At 45.1% G+C, this 17,490-nt stretch overlaps 2 protein-coding genes across 2 annotated transcripts in view; both read left to right on the top strand.

The window, feature by feature from the left end:
- Positions 1–5,497, top strand: part of LOC144130009 (acetylcholinesterase-1-like) — an 8,486-nt gene extending 2,989 nt beyond the window's left edge. Inside the window, exons 3-4 of the mRNA XM_077664053.1 lie at positions 1,885–2,101; positions 5,119–5,497. Of these exons, the coding sequence (XP_077520179.1) occupies positions 1,885–2,101; positions 5,119–5,150 (249 nt within the window). The 3' untranslated portion in view covers positions 5,151–5,497. The remainder of the gene's footprint in view (positions 1–1,884; positions 2,102–5,118) is intronic.
- A 1,726-nt stretch (positions 5,498–7,223) lies between these two features.
- On the top strand, positions 7,224–10,979 carry LOC144129311 (acetylcholinesterase-like). The gene is made up of 3 exons (XM_077663350.1): positions 7,224–7,935; positions 9,444–9,721; positions 10,504–10,979. Exons 1-3 carry the CDS (start codon positions 7,789–7,791, stop codon positions 10,634–10,636), a joined length of 558 nt encoding a protein of 185 aa, XP_077519476.1. The 5' UTR covers positions 7,224–7,788; the 3' UTR covers positions 10,637–10,979.
- Positions 10,980–17,490: the final 6,511 nt, after the last annotated feature.

The raw sequence follows: 17,490 nt of genomic DNA, 5'->3' as shown, positions 1-17,490 counted from the left end.
AAAAAAAGCTCTCATGATTATGTGATCAATTTGTCTGATCCTGCCTACTTTTTTTCTTGGGGGGGGGGGGGGGGGGGGCGATGAGTTACACTGCTAAAAGTTGCGCAAATCTCTAAATCGCGCAGTACGCTGGTGTCGTCAGCTTGAATGGTCTGCGCTTTCTGGTTTAGGTCTATGGGTTTATGGGGGTTTAACGTCCCAAAGCGACTCAGGCTATGAGAGACACCGTAGTGAAGGGCTCCGGGAATTTCGACCACCTGTGGTTCTTTAACGTGCACTGACTTCGCACAGTACACGGGCCTCTAGTATTTCGCCTGCATCGAAATTCGACCGCCTCGGGTCTGCTCTTTCTGTTGCCTGTTTAACTCCTCGTATCATGTAATGTACCGCGCCATGTTACGCTTTTGGCTCATTACTGCGCGCTCCTTAAGCAGCTAGTTTGTTCTTATAATATCAAAGTGTCATTTTGATTTCGCCAACATAACCTTCACTACGGCACCTGTACACGATCCTGCCAATGATGTCTTACGCTGTTCTGCAACTCAAAAACTAAATGTACTGAAGCACGAAACTTCATAGGGGTACCTGTCATCTCGTTTAGACCGAGTAACAAAGGCTACAGTAAGCATTATACAGACAGCACTACCTGCAGTGCAATAGTTCGGAGTTGAAAATGTTATTTTTAAACGCATTTTTTTACCCTGAGTTTTTTTCGCAATATCGCGTGATATTGCTCGTATGGCAGTCAAATGAAAATAAACGTCAGGTGCCTTGCAAAGAGTTGGACAGCGATGTTCTTATGTTCAACTCCGGTGCCATATCGCACTGCTCTCGAAAGCGAGCACGGGAGATGCTTCCGGTGCTGCATTCATAAAAACTGCATAGGAGGCACCATTTTCGTCTCACCCCCGTTTGTTCAAGCGTCAATAACTGACGGGGTTACGGTCAGGTCCAGTTTTCTCGGGAAAAAATTTTTGAGAATTGAAAATTGTACGACACTGTTATGGAAATATCGATGGTAATGGTCCATTATTTTTTATACGTAGCAAGATCTTTCTTTTAAAGTGTTTCCAGTGATCGCATCGAACGGTTAAGCTGCCATAGAAAACTAATGAGGAACGCTTTTGACGATAGCAAAAACGTGAATAGAAAAAAAAATACAAGACTGCCGTTGGGTGATCTGTGGATATATTGATTGTTATAGTGAAATGTTACATTATATGAAAAAATTGCGTTCACAAACAGTTTCCCGTTCAAAAATGCTTTTGTCCAGAATTGCTGGGTATGAATTTCATTGTGCCTTCGACCGTTTTATCGCAACTCAGTCCTAAGGTTTGGTTTCTTCAGTGGCAATTGAATGTAAATTGCTATCAGCATCGCGACATGTGGGTATGCGTAGCCAGCGCTCCATGGCGCACGGTTGCTGGCCTAGACGACGAACAAGTAGACTTTGACGTCGTGATGGCGTGTCGGAGCTTCACGGCGCATGCAGCATACATGCACTGTTCAAGACTACTTCACAATGGGCTGTCGTAGATCTTGCCGAAAGCACTTAGTGCTTACGCGCACTGGGCCCGCGATACTGCAGCGGCATTGAAAATGAAAATGCGATCACTCTCGCATAGCCGCGTTATATCTGCCACTCTTCATTGGAAAGCACAAAGAAGAATCCTTGATAAGGCGGCAGCGCGGATAACAAACGTTCTCCAACGCCGGGAACGCGGTCAGCAGTCCCCGCCACTGTTTTCAGAGCTGGCCGCAAGAGGGATATCACTAGCGCCCTTACAGGCAGCGCTCACGGCGTATAATCACCGCAGCCGTGTTACGAACAGCGCTTACGGGCCGCTCACTCGATGAACATAAAGTCGTATACACTTGCCGCAGGGCTTTGTGATCGACGGGACGCAGTCAAAGCCTGCCTGCGTGCAAAGAACCACAGACGACTCGCTGGCGACCATGTCCGAAGACTGCCTGCACCTCAGCATATGGACAACGTCGCTCGGCTGTCGCTTGCCTTCCTGCGCCAACAAGGCCGTGCTGGTGTTTCTGCACGATGGCTCTTTCCAGACGGGGGAAACAGACAGCCCCTGTACGACGGGAGGTGCGCTTCGCCGCCAGGCGACTCTCGTTACTAGCTTATTACTCCGTTCCCAGGGGGCGCAATGACTTGTCGCGACTAATATAGAGGGACCTTAGTCGCGACATCTTCTTTGTGATCTGTCGCCGACTACGAACGCTAGATTTGTGCCCTCTAAAACTGCATCATTTGGCGACGGTGTGGACGGAAATGGAGATCACTATTGCGTGAAAAGATGCGACGTACTGAAGCGCCGCAGCTCTTGAAGGATCGCAGTTCTGAACATTTCCGTTAGCCCCGTGTTTCAATTAAGTACGCGGTTGCTGACAAAATAGTAGGAGGTTGCGTCATCTGTGGGAAGCATAATGAACTGATGAAAACATGTTTTGACATAAAATATGTACTTTAATTCAGCCGAATTTAGATGGCGCAGTGGGTTACGCAGCTAGCATGCCTATAGTGCCGAAAACCACTCATGGGTAAAAGGCAGGTGTTAGACGAGAGCTGCTATGATGTCCGACCAAGGGCTAGAGGAATTGGACCGTTGGTTGTATGCAGTTTAACGTCCCAAAACGACTCAGGCTACGAGACGCCGTAGCGGAGGGCTCCTGAAATTTCGACCACCTGCACTTCTTTAATGTGCTCTGATATCGCACACCACACGAGCCTATAGCATTTCGCCTCCATCGAAAAGCGACCGGCGCGGCCGTAATTTCGCCTGCGTCTTTTGGGTCAGCAGTCGAGCACCATAACCATTGAGCCACCGCGGCGGCTGCAGGCTACAGGAATTGTCTTTAAGAGCCGGGTGGTATTGAGTTTTACGCTATGTCACTCCTTGTGGCCTGCGCGCGCGGAAAGCCAGTTTTGCAAGCGAACAGTGTTTCCAGAGAGAGCCTCCGTGCTTGAACACCGCAGGGTCTGACCTCCACCATTGTAAAGCGCAGAACAGCCCGTGTTCACAATGCAATTGATCGGTACAAGTCTACTCATCGTGACTGCACGTTCGTTATAGTCAGGTTACGTTGGAGCTTAGTCGTACCCTGTACGAAGGAAAATGTTTGGGAGCTTTTAAAGAGATATTCAGAAGAACTCTACCATTCATTGTCCTCGGGAAAAATTGATTATCTAGCTCTTTCTGGATATCATAACGTTCGTCCGGCAGCAAAAAAAAAATAATATATACATGTACGGCTTAAAAAGCTGAATTTTAAAAATTTGCCGCTGTTTGTTTCAAATCCGTGACGTCCACAAAGAGAGGGACTGGATGGCGTTACTTAGAAGTGCATGGCGGTGTAGCATAGCCTCAGGGATCGCGGTGAAAATTCGATGTCGACGCAGCGGTTCACTTGCGAAACCGGCCGCTGATGGGAACACCTAAATTTCGTTTTTTTTCCTACCTTATAAAAGCTCCCTCTTCGGCGAAAGTAATCTCTTTGTGTTTATAATGCTGTAGTCTATCGATACAAGCCAAGATCAGTGTGTCCTATTTGTCCCTTTAACACATTCCCGCTCTCGGCGCTAACCCAGAGAATCGATGAACAGTCTATAAAAAGAACTGCGGGTGCAGAAGGCATTGTCACAGTCTGACCAAGCACACATCATCCGAAAAATTAGCTAACGCTATCCTCACCCCGATATAATGCCCTCGAACTTTTCATGGCGTGAAAACCCTCACTCTCCCAACTGACCGGATATCACGGAACATGCATGACACATTCTAAACACATGAGATGCTGTCATTACTTCCCTCTATCTCCTTGTTAGCAATAAAATTCCAATAAGGAAGGGTGTCAGGCAGGGAGGCACGATCTCACCAATGCTATTCACCGCCTGTTTACAGGGGGTGTTCAGAGGCCTGGATTGGGAACAGTTTGAGATAAGAGTTAACAAAGAATACCTGAGTAATCTGCGATTCGCTGATGAATTTTCTTTGCTAAATCGCTCAGGAGACGAACTGCAAAGCATGATCAATAAGTTAGACAGGCAGAGCAAAACAGTGGGTCTACAACCAAGTAACCAAACGAAAGTAATATTCAACAGTCTCGCAAGAGAACAGCAGTTCACAATTGGTAGCGAGGTGCTGGAAGTGGTAAGGGAATACATCTACTTAAGGCAAGTAGTGACAACTGAATCTGGATCATGAGAGGGAAACAACTAGAAGAATAAGAATGGGGTGGAGCGCATATGGCTGGTTCGCTTAGATCATGAATAGCAGTTTACCAATATCCCTCAAGAGAAAAGTGTACAACAGCTGTATCTTACCAGTACTCACCTACGCGGCAAAAACGTGGAGGCTAATGAAAAGGGTTCAGCTTAAGTTAAGGACAGCACAGCGAGCTAAGGAAAGAAAAATGATAGGTGTAATGTTATGAGACCGGAAGCAGGCAGAGTGGTTGAGGGAACGAATGCGGGTTAATGACATCCTAGTCGAAATCAAGAGGAAGAAATGGGCTTGGGCATGACATGTAATGCGAAGGCAAGATAACCGCTGGTCCTGAAAAGTAACGCAGCGGATTCCAAGAGAAATCAAGTGGAGCAGGGGGCGGCAGAAGGTTAGGTGGACGGATGGGATTAGGAAGTTTGCAGGCAAAGGGTGGATGATGCTGGCAAAGGACAGGGTTAATTGGAGAGATATGAGAGAAGCCCTAGCCCTGCAGTGGGCGCAGTCAGGCTGATGATGATGATGATCTTCTAGTACCCTCCCACTTTCTTTCGGAAGTGCTTGGCTTGATTAGGACTTCGCGGATCACCTACGTGCCCTACGCTCTAAACAAGAATACGCCTATAGTATGTGAATAAGAAGGGAGTAAGCTGTCTGTCCGCTAGTGCGCTCCCCTTTACAAAATGGAGTGCACTAGGGTACAGGTTACTACCTTTTTACTCCTTTAGTCTTTATAGTGCAGCGGTGCGAGCGCTCCTCTTCCCGAGACTTCGGCGCTGGCTCCAAATAAAGTCGAACATAAAGTCCTATACTAGTCCGCGCCGCTGAAACTCCCATAAACCAGTGCCAGCATGTGCACCGTGGTACCTGTTCCGTATAGGTACCTGTCTGCACTGGGTGACGTGGTGGTAGTAGTGCCGAACTATCGCCTGGGGGCGCTGGGCTTCCTGAGCGATGGCAGCGACGAGGCTCCTGGAAACGTGGGCCTCGCTGACCAGATGCTGGCCCTCGAGTGGACGCGCCACAACATCGCAGGCTTTGGGGGCAACGCCTCCAACATGGTCTTGGTTGGCTACGGCGCCGGCGCCACGGCCGCCGGGTACCTGCTCCTCAGCGAGGCAGCGGGTGTCGCGAAAGCTCGTGCGGTGCCCCGCCGCGCCATTCTCATGAGCGGGAGCCCCTTCACGAGGTACGCGCATATGATCACCGCTCGAGTGATTGTTTCTCCGCATATTTGTAAATACCACTGAGTATCACCGCCGCTTATGTTATGTCGGGAATGAATTGCACAATACGTATTTTGCACTGTTTGCCTCGAATGAGTAACAGCAACTGCACTTCACAGAAGTTATGAATAAGGGACATGGGCTCTGGGCAGTGGCCGGCATCTGTGGTAATCTGTGGTTTTGTGGTCTAGGCCTGTATTACAAAAACGTTCAGCGACTGGCTGATTTAGCGGAAGCGGTTGTGGCTCTCAGTGGCAAATAGAGGTGTTGCGGTACGTGCATCTCCGCCCGTGGTGTAGAAACCTTACACGATCCGCTTTTGCGGGCTAAAAATAACCTATTCAAAACCAACTTACACGGATTTCAAGCAGCATCGTGCACCTGACTGTTCATTACAAAAAAGAACGAAACTCTTTATCGACGCCTTTTCGCGAAGTTGCTACGCAACATCAGGACCGCTTCGGCACCGCGATCGTCGGAGAAAGGAGAACCGCGAGGAAAATAACTTGGACCGCATTCCAGGTATCCCGATAACACCGAGTTTCGACGCCAGCGCGTAGCTGAACAGGCAAAGCGGCTCAACTGTTTGAAGGGCCGCGACCCGGACCTCGGGTGCCTGCGCAAGGTGGAAGCGTCTCTGTTCGTCAAGCCGGTCACGCCTCCAACCTTCTTCCCTTCCTTCAGCGGGCTGCTTCCTTTCGCTCCGCAAGAATTGCTCCGGAAAGATAAGGCGTGTGCTGTTTTCTCATACCTATATAGAGGAGCACTCATTATGCTTATGATGGTTGTGTACGGTACCGGGAATAACAACGACAAAGTACATTGTGAGCATGCATGACCTAGCAAGCACGATGTTCCTGTCCTGAAACGCAAACGAAAGAAAACGTACACCATGCATTATGAAGGGGAGGAAGGGAATAACCATGCATATCGCACAGAGTCAGAGAGGAGTGAGAATCGACGACGGCATCTAGGAGAACGAAGCTCCTGTTGTCGCTCTTTTGAGGTACTGTGGCAGACTGCCAGGCGGTAGACTGCCAAGTTGTATACACTGTTGTTCTGCCCATACACACAAATTCTGGACAATCGCATTTTTCGAAATGAAGTTGTTTGTGAAGAGAATTTTCATATAGTAAGATTCCACTAAAACAATCGATATATTCGCAGATATCCCCTCGGAGGGCATGCATTTTTTGCTGTAAACATTTTTTTTATCGTCAGAAATGTTCCCCATTGGTTTTCGAAGGCAGTATTAGCGATAGACAAACTTTAAAAGAAAGATTTTGATACGCACCGGAAGAACCAAAAAGAATGGAAATTCAACAAATGCCGTGAGGGTTATGGAATGCAAATGTTGCAATTTAAAGTGCCAACATTATTAAATTAATTCTGAATGGGTGATAATACAGATATAGAATTGATTTCATTGAAGCGCCTACTTACAAATATGTATAGTTCTGGAAAGTACTATTTTTTTACTTACCCTATGTAACTGTTTTTGCGCATTTCATTTTGGCCAGTTGTTTATTCTCGATTTATTTCAAACATGTTGCTGTTAGGTTACACTTGTGCACACTTCTACAAGTTAGAGTTATAATTTAATTCTGCGTGTTTTAGTTATTGATTTATGGCCATGTCGTACTTGTGCAAGTTTTGATGTGATTTAATGTTTCCTTAAAAACCTTTTAATGCCGCGGCATGTAACTGCAGATTAAGCTTCAGAAATATTCATGCTATGATCGCTGTCTTTTTGTTTTTGTTTTGCGCTGTCTCTATTTGCCAGGTATTGAGGTACGGGCTTAGTCAAGCCTTTTGTGGCTTTTTGTTGGTGTTCTAGATATTATTGAGACGTTGAATAAAGACTATATTGTATTCTAACAAGGGGATATTACTTCAATATTTCCATAACAGTACCTTACAAAATTCCGCAGTTGCTTCACAAGTAACGCTGATGTCCAAGAATCATGAACTTGCCTGCTGCAGAACTACAATTCGCAGAGAGATAACGTGGGGCCAGATATGAGTAAATAAAAAGGAGAAAATTATACAGAAGAGCATAAGGCACACACACGTGGTTTACTCGAAACTTGGTCCACGGTAACACTCTTTGCAGTGTTGAATATGAGAAAAGTAAAGACGATGTCAGGCATATATTCACAAGAAACGGCAAAGCAAAGCGTGTATATAAGTAAAGCTTGGTCAGATTTTATTAACGCACTGTTATTTTCGCATCACGTTTTCTGAGCAAGGGTTACTAGAATTCAGTCGTCTTCCCTTCTGTCCGCCAGGTGCGGATTGCCGGCGTACAAATTCTCCTGGGCTACATGGATGACGAAACCTTGCATGCTGCACAGCTTGTGCGCAGCATTTTGGATCTGTCCGATAATCTAAAGAAGGCTACCGTAGATCTCTTCTACGAGGTCGGCCTGAACACCTCCGCCGCTGAGGCCGTCGTGCAGTGGTACACGAAGGTATGAGCATCTCACTCAGTTTTTTTTTTTCACAATTCCTATCCAACCAGAGCTGATGCACAGTCATTAATGTGGCTGGGCTTCCCCAACCCTAGTGGGGGTTTGGAGTTTCCGGACCAAAAAAAAAAATAAGAGTAAACATACACCGATTTTTTTTTTTTTCAAATTCACTTCTACCCAGCAAGGTCAGTATGCTCCATACGCACGCCAAAGCATTCTAGTTATTGAGTACGAGGTACATTCGCCCACAAGAAAAAATTAACGAACTCAAAAGCCAGGAGCGCGGTGGTAAAACGATACCGTTGGATTATGCAGAGCTGTACTTTTTGAAGCATTGTTCCTCTACTTTAGAAAAAGGCCCAATGCAGACCGAGAAGCTCCGCTACCTAGTCAAGCATCGTCTGATAGCATGGCACCTTCATTTCCGCCTCTCTAAACTTACCATACCAGTTACACGGTTAAAGAGTTTTCGCACGATATGTAAAGCACTGACGTCTTCTGCATCCTTAACAAGCTACTGTCAGCTCAAAACCATGAACAAGCATCGCGCAGAAATGTCATGTTCTGGCTTTCGCGACTACTGAACGACACATCTACGAATACTTTCATTATGCGGATACGCGATCAGAAGCCCTCCGGCTCTCTGGATTGAGGCCGCAGCCACGTCTTCTATTTTGCTTTCAATTCGAAACATTGTTCTTGTTAAGTGTTTGCTGCTTTCCCAGTTCGTTCCAAAACTGAAGAAGTGAGAATGTGTCTCGCAAGCAACAAATTCACTTCCATTTATCACAACCAGTTAAACGCTATTCCGACAGAAGGCCAGAAAGCCTGGTTCCACTTCCGTAAGCAAGGCAAGAGCATGTCAGGTCAGTGGCAGCAAACATTCATGGTTTGCGGCCACTGACCCGGAAGTTTTCAACACGAGGGCTTAAAAAGCCAAGCTGCGCCTCACCCGCCTCAAACAACGAAACGAATATGCGTCTTCCGTCCACGACATGCAAACTCGGCCAACCTCGTCGCCGTGCAGCAAGGAGGTACGAACGTTTGCAGTCTGGTACGCAACGCAAACACAAACAAGAACTTTAATGCATGCAGAAGCATTACGAGTCAACGTAAGCAGTTATATATGTAAGCAGTCATAAGCTTCTCTGTCGGATTTTTCTTTCGACCACATGTGGTTCTTTAACATGTACTTACATCGCACAGCACCAGGCTTTTTGCTTTTTGCCTCCATATAAATGCGACCGCCATGGTCGGGATTCAATCCGGAAACCTTGCTTAAAGAGAGAAAACCAGCGCAAAAGACGGAGACACAGAACAGGGCGCTGGTCCAGCGTCGTACTGTGTTCCTCTTGTGTGTCTTCGTCCTTTGCGCTGGCTTTCTTTCTACAATCATGGGCCGGCTCGCCCAGCTCTCCCCTCTACGGAAACCGTGCGCCCACCAGTAAAATGCCATAGCCACTGATCGGCCATGCCGGCCGACCTAAGTCTGATCGGTGCGCACGCAGGGCAACGACGACGACTTGGCGGAGGCGTTCTACGAGATTCTGGCCGACCTTCTGGTGACGTGCCCCGTGCGCGACATGAGCCGCCTGCTGACCTCGGTGAGCGGCAACCGCGTCTTCCGCTACGTCATCTCATCGGCGATCGCGGGCCCTGCGGCGAGCTCGGATGACATGCTGCGGCTCCTGTTCGGCGTGCCTTTCCGGCGGCCGCTCGAGCACGATGCCATGCGAGTCACCAGCCAGCAGGTCATCAGCCGCTGGACGCACTTCGCCAGGACTGGGTGTGTTTGCTGTGTGTTCCGGTCCACGTATGGGCCACATGCTACCCGATAACACTTCACGGCCTGGCACAGATACGTGTCATATTGGGGCAGATATGCGCTTGAAATATCTGTGAGGCAGCCTTCATTTCTTAGTCGACACGAACATGATGCGACTGTTGATGACGATATTTTACCTGCATATATCTACTTTCTTCATTTTGATTGCAAGCAATTCTGAGTTTTCTTCTTATATGTACATGGGTCTAAAGAAACGCAGAGCTCTTAAACGCTTGAGCTTGGCGTCTTGAAGCGCTTGTATATGCTGTGATGTGAGGTGTTAGGTGAATTATGTGACATGGAGGGAGATTAGAGCTCCGTTCAAGGTATACAATTCAATCCCGACCATTCGGAGCATGAATGAAACAGAAAATTGTTCATGTGAACTAAGGAGCGTGCGGTCGAGTTCTTGATATACACTATGTACACGGCACTAAATCTTCTGAAAGAATAAACCGTAAGCTTGAATTAAATGAATTCGAATCATAAAGTCTCACTGCACTAAGACGTTCTGCTGTAATTAATAACCAAAGGAACAGGTGTTCAGCGAAAGTTTGCTTTCTGAATCTATTGGTTACATTGTATGTCTGCGCATAATCTTCCCTTCTTTTTCATTTGTTGTCAGCATTGTTTTATCGCTTGCATCCGGACAGCAAAAATGAGTATGAGCTGTTTAGTTATCAGTGTATACGAGGAGTTTGATGGCATGTTGGCGCTATAACGACGGTTTTCTCCTTTTGCAGACAAATTTCCGATGTCAGCGAGCTTGTGTACGGCCGATACAGCTTCAACGTCACTCGTGCCAGCGAGTTTAATGCCGACGTGCTTGACGCTCGCAAGGAATACTGCAACTTTTTGAGAAGCGTCATTACCTGATCGCACGCCTTATACCAGCTATATCCGCCTCTCAATATATATGCACCGCTCTTGAATACAAATGCTGTTTTCTCTACATACGCGCACGTAAATTATTCTCATTTTGTTTGCACATTGGAAATGTGTCCAAACATGCGTGTGCAAAGCATGATCATAGATGTGTTGCACGTGTCAGTATTACTGACGTCCACGGGGACGTCATTACTCCACTATGGTTGTCTAGCTGCTGAATCCATCTCTCGTGCACATTTCAGCAGCAAGTAGAACTTTTTGCGGGGCTAGTTGGTGCATGTTACTAAGAAAAGAAGCGCCAACAGAGACAAGACTTAAGAAGTGACACAGACAAGCGCTTACTGACAACTGATTTTTTATTCAGGGAAACACGCAATCCGGCGTGCAGTCCGGCGGATTACGAGGGCATCGCTCACTTGTGTATTTTCTTCTGTGTAGGGACCGATTTCTGGGCTGACGAACGTATGGCCATCGATTGACAGCTGAGTGTGTTCGAACCGCGATATCACTGTGGTATCAGCTGTGCACCCTGCTCTACCCACGAGGCCTGCCGAACTACGATGGTGGAACGTCATCCAGGACGAGGCCAATCAGCGCAAGCAACACGGATCGACAAGCTATAAAAGCCGCCGCTTCTCTTCGAAGGCTGCAGTCCGGCGGATTACGAGGGCATCGCTCACTTGTGTATTTTCTTCTGTGTAGGTGAGAATATTTTGCCTTTCACACTTGCTTTGTTAGCCTTTTCGCTCCGCTGGACTGCCCGCCAGTTTTTTTTGGCAATGTCAAGTAAAGAATGCCTTGCATGTTTAAAAGCGATCTCACCTGATGGCAAAAGTCTTATCTGTACCGAATGCAAGAATGCTTATCATGTTGGAAAGTGCTCGGGCGTTACAAAAACAAATCTCAAAAGCATGTCGAAGGAAATGCTTCGACAATGGGCATGCTCGACCTGCAAAGCGGGCAGGTCAAGAACCGCACGTCACAGGGACACTGATTCCTTGAGTGAAATATCGTCATGTGACCCTGATGAACCTTCTTTAGCAAGTGTCATGTCAAAGTTAGATGCTGTACTGCGTCGCCTGGACGAACTCGAAAGAAGGCAGGAAGAACAGCTGACGAAACTAGATACTACAAACAAAAGTATAGAGCATCAAAATCAGACAATGCAAGGTATGGAAGCATCGCTAGACCTACTTTCTTCCCAATACGACACCGTCCTGCAGTCGCTAGAAATACAGAAAACCGAGCTGAAAGACATACGAAAAGAGACTTGCGACCTAGCAGATCAACTAGCAACGTCAAACGCGCGGCTTCAGCAGTTGGAAACGGAGGTGGATAAACTGGAGACTTACTCCCGTAGAAACAATATAGAAATCCATGGAATAAAACAAAGTGCTAATGAAGACCTGAATGTAGTTTTGGCATCTATTGCTGACAAACTCCAGCTTCCCGTTCCTGATGAAAATGAAGTCGACGCGGTGCATAGAATCAAAGGTAAACCGAGCAAGGAACCACCAATACTGGTCAAATTTTTCAAGAGAGCAACAAGAGAAAAATGGATCGAGAAAAGGACAGCCCTAAGAGATGAAGACATTTTCATCAATGAGAATCTCACATACTCTGTGAAAAAGCTGCACTGGTTGACAAAGTGTGCCGCCAAAGAAAAACAGTACCGTTTTGTCTGGGTGCGCAATGGAAGGATATACATGAGGAAGATGGAAGGGGGAACAGTAATACGCATAGATAAAGAAGAGGACCTAGCTAAGATTGCATGAACATGACAGCTAACACGTTAAATAACATTTTCAATCAGACAGCGCGTCATTCCTTCCTGCCATCAGATATATACGCTGCATCCTCGCAGAAAACAAAAACTATCTCTTGCTTTCATATCAACGCACAATCCTTGCGAAATAAAGGCGACGAATTTGAGGCGTTTTTTTCCACACTTAACTTCCGTTTCAACGTTGTCATGGTCACTGAAACGTGGTATCAAAATAGTTGTGAAATACTGCAGTTGCCGAACTACAACACGCATGTACAAAATCGCAATGACAAACGAGGCGGAGGTGTCTTGATAGCAATAGAAAAATGTTTTAAATGCAGTATTCTCGCTGATTTCACTCAAATTCATGATGACTACGAAGTACTGTCCTTACAAAGTGGTAAAAATGTCTTCTCTGTTATATACCGGCCTCCTAAAAGCAACTTCTCAAATTTTGCTTGCTTTCTTGATGAATATCTCCAATGGGTCTCAGATAACAACCTTAACCTAGTATTAGGTGGTGACGTTAACATAGATTTTCTTTCACATTCTGCTAACAAACTAGAAGTTGAGTCTATACTGCAATGCAACGGTTTTATTAATGTCATAAATGAACCAACACGATTACAGGCTGCAACGTCAATTGATGTGTTTTTTACTAATTCTCCAGCTGATCATCTTAAATCAGGAATAATTAATGTCCATATCAGTGACCATCTTCCAATATACCTGATTGTTGAGTGTGAAACATCTAGGAAACAATGCGTACCTTCTGCGATAGAATACCGGCGCATTAATAATGAAACACTGAATTTCTTTCGAGGCGCACTTGCAAATGTTGACTGGAACGTTGTGCGAAACAAAAATGCTCCAGAGGATGCCTACAATGCCTTCATCGCCATATTCAGGACTATATATGAGCAAAGCTTTCCTTTTGTCGCTTTCAAAAAACCTCGAAAAGCCAGAAAACCATGGATAACTGTAGAATGTCTTAAAATGATAAAAAAGAAGACGCACCTTTACAACCGCTTCATTCAAACAAAGTTACCCGATGATCTTGTACGATTTAAAACATATCGCAACCAAGTTACGTCTACTCTCCGTCAGGCAAAAAAACAGTACATGGAAAAACTATTCAACCAAGACTTACTAAAAAGGAGCGATCTTGTGTGGCAAAACATTAAAAGAATTTTAAACCGAGGTTCTGCTGCCACTGATGTACTTGAACTTTTTGTTGATAATGAGCTAGTGAGTGGGAAAAAGCTAGCAGATAATTTCAATAATCATTTTGTGTCTCAGGCGGATAGGAATGACGATCTCACGGATGTGAAGTGTCTTGACGTACGGATTGTTTCCAGTGCATTCCTATCGCCAACAGATGCTATTGAAATTAAAAATTGCCTCTTGTCTTTACGCAACAGCAAGGCACTTGACATTGATGGTTTCAGAATTTCCCCAGTAAAGTATGTAGCCGATGTAATTAGCCCAGTGTTAGAATATATCTTTAATTGTTGCATTGAACATGCAGTATTCCCCAAAAGAATGCAGATTGCCAGAGTCACGGTTATACATAAAGGCGGAGACAAAAACATTCTGTCAAATTATCGACCAATATCCATTCTTCCTGTTTTTTCAAAGTGTTTTGAAAAAATCCTTTTTAGACGAATATCTGGTTTCTGTGACAAACATAACATAATAACGCCCAGTCAGCATGGTTTCAGAAAACACTTCTCGACGGAAACCGCGCTTCTAACTCAGAAAGAACTAATCTTAGAGTCCTTTGAACAGAAACTTCTCACTCTTGGCATTTTCATTGATTTTTCCAAAGCATTTGACCGCATGAATCACAGAATAATGATAGCTAAGCTCGAGCACTATGGTTTTCGCGGAAAGTTTCTTCAAATAATTCAGTCTTATTTAGGTTCTCGAGTACAACAGGTAAACATACACAATGACTCCTCAGATTTTAGGCATATCACTTCAGGCGTTCCGCAAGGCAGTATCTTGGGACCACTCCTATTCCTCCTTTATGTTAATGACGTCGTCCGCATTAGTAAGCTGCCAACTTTCATTATTTACGCAGATGACACCACCTTATTTTTTAGAGCCTCACATTTACAAGATCTTCAGCAACAAGCATCACATTGTCTACACTCGCTTTTAGAATGGTCTAAATGCAATTTGTTAAGCATTAATACCCAGAAAACAAAAGCTGTGCTCTTCAGACCTCGCAGTAAGCCTATTAACGGATCGCCACTTTCTTTAAGATTGGGCTCGTCACTCATCCAGATTGTTCCAGTCATCAAAAGTTTAGGTGTGATTTTTCATGAGAACTTATTATGGAATGATCATGTCGAAATGGTAATAAACAAACAGTCCAAGGTTGTCGGTATTTTATGTCGACTAAGGTACTTTATGCCGAAGCGTATTAAGCATATGCTGTATAACGCACTTTTTTCTTCTGTTCTTAACTATTGCTTTTTGGTCTGGGGCACTACGTCTTTTACCAACATTAATCGTTTGCACCTTCTTCAAAAAAAAGCTGTTCGTAGCATTGTGAATGCTCCGCGACTAGAGCATAGTGGCCCGATATTTCAGGCACTCGGCATCACCCCCCTTCCCCAGTTGTATGAAACGTTGCTCTTAAGACGGTATGAAACAAGTGTTGTTAAAAACAATTGCTTTATGTTACAGCTGTCTGGACTGAAATACAAAGAGTCTAAATACTCTACTCGAATAGTTTTGAATTGGTTTGTACCTAAGACCCGCACAAATTACGGGTATCAAATGTTGACCTTCACTCTCCCACATTTATTAAATAAGAAATCCTTATAAATATATAGCTAAATAATGCCAAAAACTGTTATATGTCCTGTATGTTTGTACATTTTTTTTTGTTGAAAGTGCCCTCGTATTGTTTCTTTCGTTTGTTTTATTAACGTGAACAAGTATATCACTGCCAAGCTTCTGTAGGGTGCGCCGGCCTCGTCAAGCCTTGCCACTGGCTTTTTGCCGGTGCACCCAACATTGCCATGATGTTAAATAAATATATTCTGATTCTGATTCTGATAGGCGAACAGTACCGGTGATAATCAGAAGCGGTAAACGTCACGTGGTGTATAGGGCCATAAAAGCGATAAAAGACTTGCATGGTGAATACGTAAAAACGATAAAAAAGAGCAATGACACGTGGTGTACAGGTCACATGAAAAGGAAAGTATAAAATGTTTTAGAAACAAACATGAATTTTAGTTTTTTAGGCATGCGCAAATGCCAGCTTTTTACACATGTTCCAAATTCAACCGCGGCCTTCTAGGAAAGCCAGTTCACTTTCATAGAGCAATTTTGACGGGTCACTTACGCATTCCAAGCCCTTTCGTTTGATGAAAAACGCCTCTTTTAACTCGCGAGCTAAGCTGTCTCGACTTCTGTCTAAAACAACAGTATCTTCTAAGCGAGGCATGCACTTACATTAATGAACCGGATGATTAGATCCAGTGCCCTTGTCAAGTGATCGGTCATGTTCCTTCAAACGCTTCATGTTCTTCAAAACGCGTTTGAAGGAACATGACCGATCACTTGATAAGGGCACTGGATCTAATCTTCCGATTCATTGTAAAAAATGCAAGTGCATGCCTAGCTTAGAAGATACTGTTGTTTCATACAGAAGTCGAGACAGCTTAGCTCGCGAGTTAAAAGAGGCGTTTTTTATCAAACGAAAGGGCTTTGAATGCGTAAGTGACCCGTCAAAATTGCTCTATGAAAGTGAACTGGCTTTCCTAGAAGGCCGCGGTCGAATTTGGAACATGTGTAAAAAGCTGGCATCTGCGCATTCCTGAAAAACTAAAATTCATATTTGTTTTTTAAAACATTTTATACTTTCCTTTTCATGTGGCCTGTAAATACGTGTCATTGATCTATTTTATCGTTTTTACATATTCACCATGCAAGTCTTTTATCGCTTTTATGGCCATATACACCATGTGACCTGTACCGCCTCTGATTATCACCGGTACTGTTCGCCTATATATTGCGTGTTTCCCTGAATAAAAAATCAATTGTCAGTAAGCGCTTGTCCGTGTCACTTCTTACGTCTTGTCTCTGTCGGCGCTTCTTAGTATCAGCAGCACATGCGCGGAAGAAAACTGAGTTCTGAATCTGTGATCTGAGATCTGTGACCTCAGCTCCGGTCTTCAAGCGATGTTTCAGCCTTGACCGCAAAATAGCATTCAGACCAGTTTCCATCTTCCAATACTGACAGCCTGGCTTTACCAGAACTGCTCCTTGTGCTGCGAAGGGTTTATGGTGCATAACCAACTAAGGCCATCATGCGCCTAAGAGATGTAGCTGTGTTCAGGCTTTACAGTGAAAAGGAAACCGCTAGTCGCAGAGGCGTTTCTGTCGGCATGCAATATTTGGCCTCGGTGCAAAATAGAGTCGCCCGTCGCTCAAGCTTATACACCCGCTGCCTTCAGCGAGCACTCGGGGCTGATGAACGACTTCTTTTTGCAGACCTTCAGGCTCAGGCCACTCGCACCAAGTTTTAGGCCACTTGAAAGTCTTAGTATACTGCGGAATTTAGTTACAGGGTTCATAGTGAAGAAGCTCTCAGATTAGGCAGCTGCGCATGAAATAAAACACCCAATAGCAGCGCGTTTTCTCTGTGATCGTGACAACTTCGGCAACATGCGGCGAATGCGAAACCTACCCAATGACAGTAATTCTGAGGCCACCGGCGGTGCGTTGGCTATGAGCGCGGGAATAAAATATCGTACAGAACTGGCAATAGTTTTTCGCGCCAGCTTTCTCGAACAACACACCTCGCCGTGATAAAATATTGTTCCAGTCTGCTTGATGTTACGCGTTCTATTTTTATTTCTTGCATCTCGGTAAAACTGCCGTAAGAAAATAGTTCACAAGACGAGGTGCTGGCGCTGCTCAATGCGATCTATTACTATTATATCGATGTGTTAAGGTACTTATTGTTTGGCAAACGTTACTAATCGTGTATACGTAATCGTCTGAAGTTGTGAGTGCAACTTCAAGCTGTCGCTTCTACGGCAATCAAATGGCCTAT

Source organism: Amblyomma americanum, chromosome 4 (assembly GCF_052857255.1).
Source record: "Amblyomma americanum isolate KBUSLIRL-KWMA chromosome 4, ASM5285725v1, whole genome shotgun sequence".
Taxonomy (NCBI): domain Eukaryota; kingdom Metazoa; phylum Arthropoda; class Arachnida; order Ixodida; family Ixodidae; genus Amblyomma; species Amblyomma americanum.
The sequence above is the reverse complement of the archived record's forward strand: the minus strand, read 5'-3'. Positions and strand labels throughout refer to the sequence as shown.